Source organism: Rhipicephalus sanguineus, chromosome 3 (genome assembly GCF_013339695.2).
Source record: "Rhipicephalus sanguineus isolate Rsan-2018 chromosome 3, BIME_Rsan_1.4, whole genome shotgun sequence".
Classification (NCBI taxonomy): Eukaryota; Metazoa; Arthropoda; class Arachnida; order Ixodida; family Ixodidae; genus Rhipicephalus; species Rhipicephalus sanguineus.
Window position 1 is genome coordinate 85,398,951 of NC_051178.1, and position 12,679 is coordinate 85,411,629.

Here is a 12,679-nt window from a genome sequence, read left to right on the forward strand (position 1 = left end):
GATCGCGTTCACAGCACCACAGATTTTCACTACTGAAATACGATGGCGAGCATTGTTTCCGCTATTTGGAACTGAAATTTAGATTTAGGGTTTCCTGTTTATGTTTGTCGTAACATATTTTCATTTGCTGTGATGCGTTTTACTTGTTTCTTGAGAGCAACACAAGCGATGTGCCCGGTCTTCGTTGTGGTATGTTCTGCTTCCCTCATAAGAAGTGGCTTACGTTCATATTCATTCATATTTAATTCGGCTAGAAAATTTTCCTCTTCGAACATTCATCTATTCTTTACTCTCTAACCCGTCCTCGGTATCATTAGCCAAAACGAGGAAAGCGCAGGCATTTAAGAACTCAGGGATGGACAGAAGAAAGGATCGCACTTGCTTGCCATGCAACGCAGTGCTCATACATGAGAGTGTTTATGAGCATGCCTGCCGCAGCTAATTTTATTAAGGCCAGAAAGCCTTAGGCGTCTCATGAAACGCGAAAAGGAACCGACGGCGGCGTCGACACGACTGATGCAAAAAATTATCGTCACGTGATGACGTCATCGTGGTGTCACAGGTCGCCAAAATTTGTGATGTCGACTTGACGTCATATGAAGAGGTCGTGACTTCGTCAAATGCTGGGCAGTAACTAGTTAGAAGTAACGGGCTACCGGTAACCAGTTACTTTTTTCAGTAAATACTAAGCTGTAACCGGTTACTTTTAAGTTAGAGGAACTTGTAACACTGTTACTTTTTTTACACAGTAAGTGTAACGGTATTTCCCGTTACAGTTACTTTCCTATATCCTCTCCACCTTTCACATTTCCACAACACCGCTCCCCTCGCAATTTAGGAAGGGAGGTCGCTAAGAGGATTATCTTCCCTGCAGAGGAAGGTGGGCGGTCGGTCTTCTGCGTGGAAGATAATCCTCTTAACGACATCGTTTCCTAAAGTGCGAGGGGAGCGGTGTTGTGGAAAGGTGAAAGGCAACTTGAAGCTTACTTCCAAACTACATGTCGCAAATCAACCATGTTTCAACTAAACAGCTTATTAAGTTCACGTCAGTTTATTTTTTTTTTTCGATATGTATATCTTTTTTTTTCACTTCAGCTGCTAGCTCTGCTCTCGGTGTACCGGTGGATCATTCGGACGCAATGTTTAAAGTCTCTTTCGTCCGTTGCTCCGAGCTAATCGTGTTGACAGGCTGCTACAAAGCAGCGAAGCGCAAAATGGTTGAGAGCCAGAAATACCGTGAACTAGCGATACACTTTTTTAAAACCTCTTCGGAACCGATTGTAAATGTTTACTCCGACTTAACACAACAATTATTAACAAAATGACCTATGCAGGTGGCATCCTCAGAATACACTGGCAACAAAAAAGAAAAAGGACATGAGCGGAGGTCGACCAGTACACTAGTCACGCATGTCTTTGTAAACGTCCGGTATGAGACCGCCGTTGTTGTTGCAAGCCGATGCGCCGCGGCGAATAATCCACGATTTCAGATTTCCATTCATATCACATACTTCATGATTTCCATGACACAGTCTTCGTGATCTCGAGGCAGTTTAATTTATTCGATATGCACCAAAATCGGTATGTCATGGAATAAGTCTATCACCAACATAAATGGCAAGTCATAACATGAAACTCATGTCACGCATGTCATGTACGTCAAGATTTGCGTCACACGGTTTTAGTGCTCTCTTGGCCGTTTCAATAACTTGATATAAACCGAAATGGGCATGCAATAAGTTTGACAAACATCACTGGCAGGTCATTACAGCTTTATACAAGAATGTACGTTTCATTTGCTTGCTTTATACCATAATGTGCATTCATGCATGCATGACACACATGCTATAGCATACTATATGCCACGACATCAATCTGTCGATTCCTTTCGGAGTTTAACAGTGACGTGTATGCAGCTCCTCGCTGACTACTTCGCATTACATCGATTTCCATCGTGCCCAGGGTCTGCGTTAATTTTTTTTTCAAAACTTCTCTTACACGAATATTCGTAACATCAACCACTCAAAGTATGGAATGTAATATGCGGCATCTTTCCCCGCAAAATGTGCGCACGAGCTCTACATTGCAGCGTGATTCGCTGGCTTTCATCTACTGAACATCACGGCTAACGTGTTGAGACCAAAATGTAAATGGTATTCATATGGGAACTTTGATTTGAATGAGCATCTCTTGACCGGGAGCAATTCTGCCATGTTATTAATAACATAGTTACGAAACACACGGCCGTTTTCACGAGTTATCTCTACGAGAAAACTTTGATCGCTCACGTTCGCAGCAAAAGTGCATAGCCCCCGGAAAGCGGTTGCTCGAGGTGAGCGCAAGGCAGAAGACGTCGAGCTGGTAGAGTCCTGCGTGCTTAGTTCGCGCGTAGCGCTCGCACTGCGCGTTCTCGGCGTTCAGCTGCATCAACTTGAGCAGCGCCCATGGAAAGGCGAATGCCGGAAGCGGACACAGCGACAGTGGCACCCAGCGTGGAGCCTCAATGCCCCTGGACATGTCCACCGCTGTCACGACGAGGTACACGAATATGGGTGCCGCGCCTGCGGCACCAGTGATCGTAGAATCACCATAAAACATAGATCTTTGGATTTACGTTATGTTTTCACAATTATTTCCCACGACGTTTGGTTACAGCTTTCTAATAGAATGTAGCTACGTCGCATACTGGCACAGTTTACGTTTTATATTCGCCGTTGCAATCAATAGATAAAACTTCTAGGACGCTTGAGCTTCACCTTCAAGAGTAAAACGCGATAGCGTAATGGGGCGCCCTGCGCATGGCCTGCTCAGTTGCTAGCTTGGCTTCACTTATCAGTACACGCCTCAACTGTGCCGCTAGGAATTGAATGTCTTTGCGCGTAACATTGGCCGTTTCAAAGTCCCTTAGAATACGTGCTGGAAGTACAGTTGCGAAGTGCCTACTACTCTAAAATTCGTCCTTTTGTGAACCAGCGAAGGACCCACTACGCGTCCGTAAGGCTACAAGTGAACCTAGGCAGCTGCTCACGTTGTTGATGCTTTTGCAGATGATGGTGATTAAGTATTTGCGAGAGCTTTGTAATGGGTGCGCCTTTAAAACGCCCCCTCGTTGCGCAATTCACATGTTTTGAGGCCCGGCACGATTCTACGCTGCTACCACGCAGTATTTATGCGTTAAAGAGACTGCTCCCACTACATCACATTCATAGAGTGTGTTTATCCGAATTAGTTTCAAGAAATGGCGTGGCTCTGTGGTAGAGCACCTGCTCGCCAAGCAGAAGGCCTGGGTTTGATTCTTACTCGAACCAAAGATTTTTATTATTTATTTTATTTACATCTTTCTTGATTTTTCGGCGACGGAAAATGCTGATTTTTCGCTCACAACCAACGACGCCGACACCGACACCGGAATTTCTGCATAACGAACTCTTGAACGCTACTGCGTTCAAAGTGTGTTCAACTAAAAGAGTAAAGAGCTATACACAGCAGTGATTCATACATGTTTGAACATCACAATGAAAATTTTCTTCGCCCATCTGCAACTGGTAACCTGTTTAAAACATTATCAACATATCCTATATTGTGGCAGAGCCACGCGAAAAAAGGGACAGTAAAAACACAGGCCACAGCGCTATGAACTGTGCTATTTAATGAAAATGCAGATCATATATAGGCAGGCGAACAAGACAAAAATGAAAAAATAAGGAACGCAAACGCTATCAGGTGACTCTACCCGGCCGGCTGGCATAATTATCAATACCTGTAAAGGTTAACAGTTTACAAGATGTAGTGAAAGGCAGATTTCATAAAATGGCAGTCAAGCAGTCAGGAGCAAAAGAACGGCAAAGAATGATCATGACTTGGCGGTCGGTACGAAACTAATTGAAAGAGCAAAAACCGGGCACTCATAAAACGAAGAAAAAGCAACAACCATAGCCTAACAATAAAGGTTTGTAAGGAGGTGACGACGCTAAAGAACTAAAAAAACTATGACATTTTATAGCCTTGTTGTCACCTTCTTACAAACCGTTTCTCTTAAATTATGGTTGTTGCTTTTTCTTTGTTTTTGAGTGTCCGCTTTTTGCTGCTTCGATTTGTATAGTACCGACCACCGAGTCTTGGTCTCGCTTTGCTGTTTTCTCGCTCTTGACTGCAATTTAATGAAAACGGTTTTTCACTGCATCATGTAAACTGTTAATCTTTCTCTATATTGATAGTTGATAACACTTGCGTCCTTTTTTTATTTTTCGTTTTTCGCCTGCCTATACAAATTCTGTTTTTTCAATAAAAAAAACTTAATAGGAAGCGCTGCGTCCTGTATCTTCGCGGTCCCTTATTTTGCGCTGTTCCGTCACAATGTCCATGAACCAACTAGCCTACATCAGGAGCCTTGAACATATGCTACATTGGCTTACGACTCTAAATATACATCCTGTTAGTTCCCCATGCAGCTAAGATCAAAATATTTAACGCACAGATTTACCCTTCAAGCTTCAGCCTAAGTATATGGCGATATTTGAAGTGCTAGCGCTTATTCCGATCTGTGCTACTTCGAGTGTGATAATGTTTGTACTTACCCAGACTTAAAGATAAGCAAGGTGTTTCGAAAGAGGCCGTTAGACCTCATTATCAGAAAGCTTCAATCAAGCGTCTTTAGTAAAAGAGTTTTACAGCTCGAATAGTGATACTGTTCAGGTAGCGCAGCAATAATTAATTGCGCAATGCGCGAAGACACGTTTACCTCCAAAAAAGAAGAAGAGCGCTGTCACCGTGAAAGCTGTCGTGGGGCTGTTGGCAAACGAAGCCACCAAGTACGCGGTGCTGATTCCGACCACCGAGAAGGCCAGGACAACGGAAAGTGCGCCTGCTGCAATGTTTTGAGTACAATATATGGTTCACAAAACAATTGGGTGCAGTGAAACGTGCCTAAGAAACGACGCTATATACGCGAAGAGATGTATACTAGCTCTTTCTCTTTAAACTAAAGTACATTCATATACGCAACAAGGCCTCTTTGTCCCAAGATTATGCAAAATTTATTGCGGTGAAAGAATACAGTGCAGAACTGATAAATAATTGATAAAAAGCGTACACCGCGGAACTGACTCGCAAGATAGTGGAATCGTACCACATCTGGGAAATGGGACATGACTGCGTTAGTCAAGACACGATTGTGCTGTACGATATGGTGTACGCGTATCTAGACACGTAGTGCATGTGATGTGTAATAGATGACATGCAACGCAGAAAATTTTAGTGGTAATCCCGACGCGATTGTTTTTTGTTACGCCCTGCTCTGTTACGCATGTGCGAGGAATCATGTGTCTGCTTTATATGCCTTTTTCTTACCTATAAAGAATGAGTTGTGAATGCGAGCGCTGTCCTGTCTACTTCTACTACTGTCCACGTGTTTCGGTGCACTTCAACCTAATTTTTGTAAGATGAACATGAGCCAACTATCCCAACTCGCCATCTTGCTCCTGATAAATTAGTTCGTTACACCTGAGCACACTTATTACAGTGCAGCAGCGGCGTAGCAAGGGTGTGGCACACCGGGCCCGTGCCCAGCCCCCCTCCCCGGCAATTTTATTTATTTTTTTTTTGCCATGGCATACAAAGCACAAAATGACACTTGACCGCAGCATCCGCCTACCCGGTCCCCAATTCAGATCAATAAAGTCCCCCCCCCCCCCCCCGCCCGATAAAATTTTTTGGTTACGCCCCTGCAATGCAGCCGGTCGGGCTCTGGACAATGCATAGAAATCTATAGGCCTTCTTTCAGGAAAGCATTAGTTCGGTGAGTGCTATTTACGATGGATCAGCCGCATTCGGTATTATGTGCGATATCGCCATTGGCAGGCGCATGTTCTTACGACCATTTACAGCGTGCGAGCTGTTTCCTTAAAAAGCAGGGTGATAAGTTTTTGAGGGTTTTTGCCCCAACGTTTTACGGCTACCCCCACTTGATGAAAAACCGATTCAAATAGGCAGGTTGTAAAGGCGCGAATACATTTGTGCGCAAAGAGCACGGCGGTTATGGTAATTCGTTTTGTGAATTTGTTAAAAAGACTTCGTTGGATCATGGGAACTTGATGCACACGATAATGGGGCTGCTAAGGCCCGCATACGTGCGACTACAGATAAGAGCACAACAGTGCACAACACGGCGCCCGCGAGGTGTTTTTCTTGTTTCGTTGTTTAGAGCTCCTGCAGTGTTTCGGGCACGATCAAACTGTAACAGTTCTACGATAAGGAAACCAGCTGCCGCTGTTTTGCTAAATCTTCTTTCGTGTTTAGCTAATGAGCTTGAACGCTAACTTTCTCCTGTACAAATGAAGCATATCCAGGTATATAGTATGTTTCCGACCATGCTATTAGTCCGCAAGCCTCTTCGTGCTAGTTATATACATTCGGAATCGGAGCTCGACGTTACCGTTTATCTCTGCAGACAGGTCGTACTGGACGTTCAGCATTGCCCCCACGAGGCTCCATGCGAGAGCGTATACGCAGAGGTCGAACGCCAAGTTCGCTGCCCAGAACAGTAAGGGCGAGACGCCGGCCATGAGCTGGAAAGTCAGTACGCCACCAACACGTTCGGAGCTCGGCTGCAGCGCCATTGGGGCGATGCAGAGAGCAGTTCCCAGGGGTATGAACACGGCTCGCACGAACATTGGCAGAACCACGGAGAGGGCGTCACGTTTCGCCGCCTTCGAAAAGTCCAGGAGAGGTCCCACGGTGCTCTGAATGCGCCGACAAATTACATGAAATTTAGCAGGATGCTTTATGTATGCCAGGTTTTGTTATTCTAAAGGTCTCGCGGCCGTACTGTAGGAGTACGTCACGGAGGACACCAGCACAATGTTTCGAAATGTATGTCGGGATTCAAAGTCGGAAGCGTCTCTTATCGATGCTTTTCAGCAATTGAATACCGTAATAAGTCGTCCTGATTAATACAATCGTGCAAAACCAGGCTTGCGTTTTGCAGTAGTGAGGACATCAACTATGAAGGATTAATTGATGAAAATACCCAGCAAAACGAAAAAGTCACACTCTCCCTCATCTATTTGCCTAAGACAACTCGAAGGCAAAAGTCATTTTCTTTTTGTTCTCAGTCCACTGTACTGATCCCGCCTCAAAGCTTTCCGCGCCCAACGTGGTTTTGCACTGTCTCCGGATCGGGGGAATTGCACGCTTTCGGCATCTCAGGTGGTTTGGCAGAGTCTCCGTGATCGGCCCACCTTTGACCAAGCGACGATGTCATGAGATGATGTTATAGTCACGTAACGAAACTTCAATATGACGTCACTAACTTTGGCGACCTGTCAGGCCGTGATGACTTCATATGGTGCCGCCATCGCATAATGCCTCTTTGTATCACTCCTGTTCATGCCGTCGACACCGACGATCACTTTTCGAATTTGATGAGGCATATCTAAGGCTTTCGCCTTAGTTAAAGTCCCTAGACTTTTCACTTTTGCCTGACTAGCCTCCTCTCCCGAGCTAGAGGTGTGCGCCGCCACGCCGCACCGCCGCCGCCGCCGCCGCCGCCGCCGCCGCCGCGCAATAATTGCGGCGCGCCGCCGTTAGCCTTTTGTTTTAATGCGAATGGGGAATCTGAAAATAAAATACAGCACTTCGCCGGAGGAGCTCTTCTCGGTGTGTCCATGTAATAAACTGTCCATTTCAGCGGCCGCTGAATAGCGGGAGCTCGGCGAGAAGCGCGCCCCATGTTTTCGGTTCTTGTTTTGCAGCGCCATCATGACATCACAAAGTCTTCAAACACTCTCGACACAAATGATACGGACGGAATGCGCTTCAATGCAACGAACGCAGCCCTCAGAGATCCGATTTTCGGTGCACATGTCTTTTGATCGTGTTGACCATCGAATAAGGTTTAATGCGGACGCTCATCTAGCGCAGCTGTATGGTCAGTACGCATTCCCTGCATCGTTCTCAAACATCTGGGACACATTCATATGCAAATTCAGACTTGAAAAGTTCCTGTTTATGTGCATTTCGTCCACTCTCTTCCTACGCTAGGAATGTGCTGACGGATGCGGGGTCTGAGCGATAACGCGGCCGCTCTCGGAACACACGGAGACAGTTCACGCGGTCGTGCAACAAACGTGGACGTTTATGAAACACTTCTTTACATACGGCGAGCTCGCCGGCCGAATTAGTAACAAGTAACACGCTAAAACTTATACGCTGACAATGAATACTGGGAAAACATAACACACACTCAAGACAACATAAGACATACAATACAGCATAACTTAAGACAACATAAGACATACAATACAATACACCACGAAGGCGGCGCCGCCGATGGACGACTCACCACAATGGCCCGAGGGAAGTAAGCCGCGGTACCGTCCCCCCGGACCCACAGTGACAGACGTGCATCCGCGCCCGCCGTCACACCCCTAAAGATACTCACTGCCGTTTCTATGCGCCGGCCTAAATTCTCCGCGGCGGCGCTGCCGCCGCCACCGCCGGTGAATTCGAGTTACAGCCAGCGCATCCCTGACCTTGGCCGATCGTCTCTGTTTACGCGCCAAGCACGTGCATTGCAAACACAGCGGCCGCGCCCAAGTTACGGCAGTCGCCTTTACAGGGGGGTGATCGCACCACCACACGGGTGGTCAAGAGCGAGGTGACATCACGGCTCACCGCTTTTCGAATCACTGAAAGCGCTCTGCCGAAATGGACTGTGGACATCTCCTTTGGATGACCGCATCGAGAATAGCTCCTCAGAAGATGTAGTATCTTTTTCCTTCTCCAGAAATATCACGAATATTGACTGAACTTAACGCTGCCGCGTCCTCCAGCCTTAAAGGGCGACGACCCAACTCGCTGGATAGCGTATTCTTGGAGTCTTAGACCTACTACACTGTACATAAATAAATAAAATAGATAAGTAAAATATATATCTCGGTGCGTTAGTACACTTTTTCCTGGCATTCTTACTCGAGTAAATCGATAAATAAATACAGAAGTAAAGAGAATAGCAAACCTAGAATATAGCTGAGCTACTTGGTAGGTATTGATGTTAAGAAGACATGACGTGGAAACACGGACATAAGCGAAAAGTCAAGAGAGTGAACAGCTAGCTCTCACTTAGACCACTACTCGCACCTGATTGATAGGTATAGCCTCTTACGTGGGAATGCGCAGATAAATATTTGTGTCTGCCTTCGGTTCCGCCGCTGAGTGATTTTTCAGTTGTTAGCGGCGTTTTTGGTGTCTTGACTACTCTCCTGTGTCCGTGTTTGCACTTCCTGTTTTAAATGCGAAGCATTTATTAGTGAAACTTTGGCACTTTGAGCGTTTCTATCTACGTATCTATCTATCTATCTATCTATCTATCTATCTATCTATCTAGCCGCCTACGTCTGGGTGCTCTCATGGTCGCCTCCTTAACCCAGTGTAGACCAAAATTGGCATGAGAGGGTGAAAGCATTTGACGAATATGATGGTCGGGTCATGACATGAATAATGTGAAATTCCTGCCGCGTACGTCGTCAACCCTTTCCATTAGACACGTGTGGCACATACCCAGTTGCCACGGGCCGTGGTGTACGGGTATGCGCCACAGGTGATTGACAGTTTATATCTACCCAGGAATGGCGAGAACAGACATTGGTAACCTAAATGCGAGAGCGTTAAGAAAAACCAACATCGGCAGCGTTGACTTGCCGAATGGAAAGAATGAAAATTAGGATCCCAGGAGGAATCGAACCCAAGCATTCTGCGTGGCAATCAGGTATTCTACTACTGAGCCACGCCAGGTCTATAAACTGGTTTGTAAAAACAGCCTACGCAGGCGTAATATCGGTGCAAAGTCAATTGTGGTTGTGGTGCTTGCTATCTAATTTTACAAGAAAGCAATGCGCACTATATGATACTCCTACGATATGTACTCCTACGATACAGGCGTCATATCAGATTAACGTCTGTGGTTCCAGTGTTGACTCCCATTTTATAGCAGTCTAATAAACATTACATTTGTATTCCTATGATTCAGCAACCTATATTCAAGCATTGCTCGACACCGGAGGAATACATTAACGAAAGTTACATATGATATCCACATCACCGCACCGTAAAGTGCGCTTCGTCCGCCGGAATGACGCAGTGTCCTCTTCATTTTTTACGAGGCTGGGCGATGGCCTCATGCTGGCCGAGGATGATGCCAGATTGGTTGGCAGCTGCTTTGTAGACTGGGCAACGTAGGCCACATAATCCCAGCTAGTCTACGAATACGACAAGCGCCGTCCGCTGATGTTGGTCTACGTAGCACTATCCAGACCTACCAGCCTCGACGGCCTATACCTCACCAACGCGAAGGGTGGCTTCAGGTTCTGACATGTCGCCGGCTCTATCGACTCACAATTTGTCGATGAAATGACCGAGGCATCCACGAATTCCAACAGTTCTACTATACCACATATTTCACAACACATGGATCCCTCGTCACCGCGATCACGACCGCCTCCTATAACAAGTCATGACCAGCTGCCGGTGCTCACTGATCACGGTGATGATGGCCTTGTTCAAGCACTGTCAGGAGCTTCTTCCACACTTGCACGCGGGTTCGTTAAACGTGCGTGCGTTCTCCATCATAAGGGACAAGTACAAGCACTACATATCAGCTTACCGCTTGTGGTGTTGGTAATACCCACGTTGCCGTTGGCAGCGTTACCAACCGTAAACAACTGGTATATATAACACATATGCGGCTCTTGAACGTATATGTGTTGATGTAAAATTTATACAAATCTTTAGCGTCATTTTGTGACGTGTCGCTCAGTAAAAAAATTACGCCACAGTCACCTTCCCGCCGCATGCTTCGCATAACATCGAGTCCCACGGTACGTGGGATCTGCCGATTTTTTTATAAAGGGCCTCTAACTGCCTCTGAAAATACAACAAAAAACAAAAACAACGAGCGCGTTATTCTTTCCTGGCGTTTCTTGTCTTTTGGTGCACTTCATGATGCCAGAACAGTGATTCCCGTGACATCATCAGGGTACATACTCTCGCCTGGTCCATATACGAGAAATAACAGTTGTGAATTGTCTCCTATATACTGCTTTGCTATGCAGCAGCCCACCCGCTCTTGCTTCTCTCGCACGATTAAACTGATTTCGCTCCACTTTGTGCGTTTGCGACCGCGCATGCAGAGATAACGGACTGTAGCCGACAAGCGCGAAATCATGATAGGTTCAACGCTTAGTGCTGACATTGTACGCGTGTTTTATGAAGAAATAAGTGGCGAGGAGATGTCCCCTGTAAGAAGGGTATTGAAGGCGAGAACGAAACCAATGGAAAAGGCGCCGGATTATATTGTAACGGTCATGCGAAAGACAGAGAAGAGAAAGAGAGAAGAAGAGGAGAACGAAGGGTCTTTGCAAGGCCGCAGCGCGCTACCACCATCATCCATCTCCTGTAAATAAAACCCTCTTATCACAACTCGTTGTAACAGTTGTGGTGGAGGTGCTGGGTACTCGACACCCGAAAACGGAGGCTGAACCGCAAGTTCTTCGACGGAGCCGTCGCCTTGCTGGACTCCCACCGAACTCATCTGGGCTGGACATGTTCCACAACACCGACGGACCACAGCCCCCCTCAACTTCTACGCCGAGCAGTTCTGCTCCACAGCTACGAGATGCCCGTCCCTTCGCCGGAAGGCCGGATGAAGACGTCGAGGCTTGGCTCATCCATTACAAACGGGTGAGTGCCGCCAACAAGTGGGATGTCGCTTCCCAGCTTTCGAACGTCGTGTTCTTCCTAACAGACACTGCGTTAGTATGGTATGAGAACCACGAGGAAAAGTTAACGACGTGGGACAGATTTGTTTCTGAAATCAAAGAGCGTTTCGGTGACTCCACGACGAAAAAGAAGAGAGCAGAACAGACGCTCATGCAACGCGCACAAGTGCCAGGCGAAACCTGCACGACTTACATTGAGGAAGTCATAAAACTGTGTAGGATGGTGGACTCTGGAATGAGTGAAGAAGACAAAGTTGGACACATTCTAAAAGGAATCGCCGAGGACGTTTACAGTTTCCTCATCGCGAAAGACACCCTGACTTCCGTCGCCGATGTCATTCGGCACTGTCGCACTTTCGAACAACTCAAGACGAGGCGCATCACGCCGAAGTTTGGCAGGCTAGCCAATGTGACGACAGTTGCAAGCATAGAGAGCAACCAGCCGCTCGATCTCGCATCAACGATCCGGCAAATGGTCCGTGAGGAACTCAGCCTGTACGCGCAAGTGGCACAACCAAGTAGTCATCACTCCCACCTGCCACTAGAGTTCGAGCCACACGTGGCGTCCTTCTCCTCGCATCAAGCGGCGAAGGGCATTGAGGAGTACGATCTCACGCCTCGACAACAGCCACGTCTCTACGATAGAGGCCCTTCCTATCAGGCTCGAGCACAACGAGAACAGCCGCGTTTTTATACTCGAGACCCTGTGCCTGACTACGTCCCGCTGACACAAGGACAGCACCGACCCTATTACCATGATGCGGCTTACGACCGATATGACGGATTCCAGCGAGCTGCAGAGACCCGTTACCCGCATGATAACGAACTTGCTCGTCGTCCGCAGCGGCCTAGGATTCGTTTCGACGAGCACAGCGTGAGCCGCGACCCTCCCGTGTGCTACAACT

General features: G+C 46.9%; 1 protein-coding gene across 1 annotated transcript in view; it reads right to left on the reverse strand.

The window, feature by feature from the left end:
* The window catches only part of LOC125757840 (phospholipid-transporting ATPase ABCA3-like), a 31,395-nt gene extending 24,778 nt beyond the window's left edge, over nt 1–6,617 (reverse strand). Inside the window, exons 1-3 of the mRNA XM_049414044.1 lie at nt 6,434–6,617; nt 4,742–4,867; nt 2,289–2,561 (exon numbers count right to left, since the gene is read on the reverse strand). Coding sequence (XP_049270001.1) covers nt 2,289–2,561; nt 4,742–4,867; nt 6,434–6,617 — 583 coding nt within the window. The remainder of the gene's footprint in view (nt 1–2,288; nt 2,562–4,741; nt 4,868–6,433) is intronic.
* Nucleotides 6,618–12,679: the final 6,062 nt, after the last annotated feature.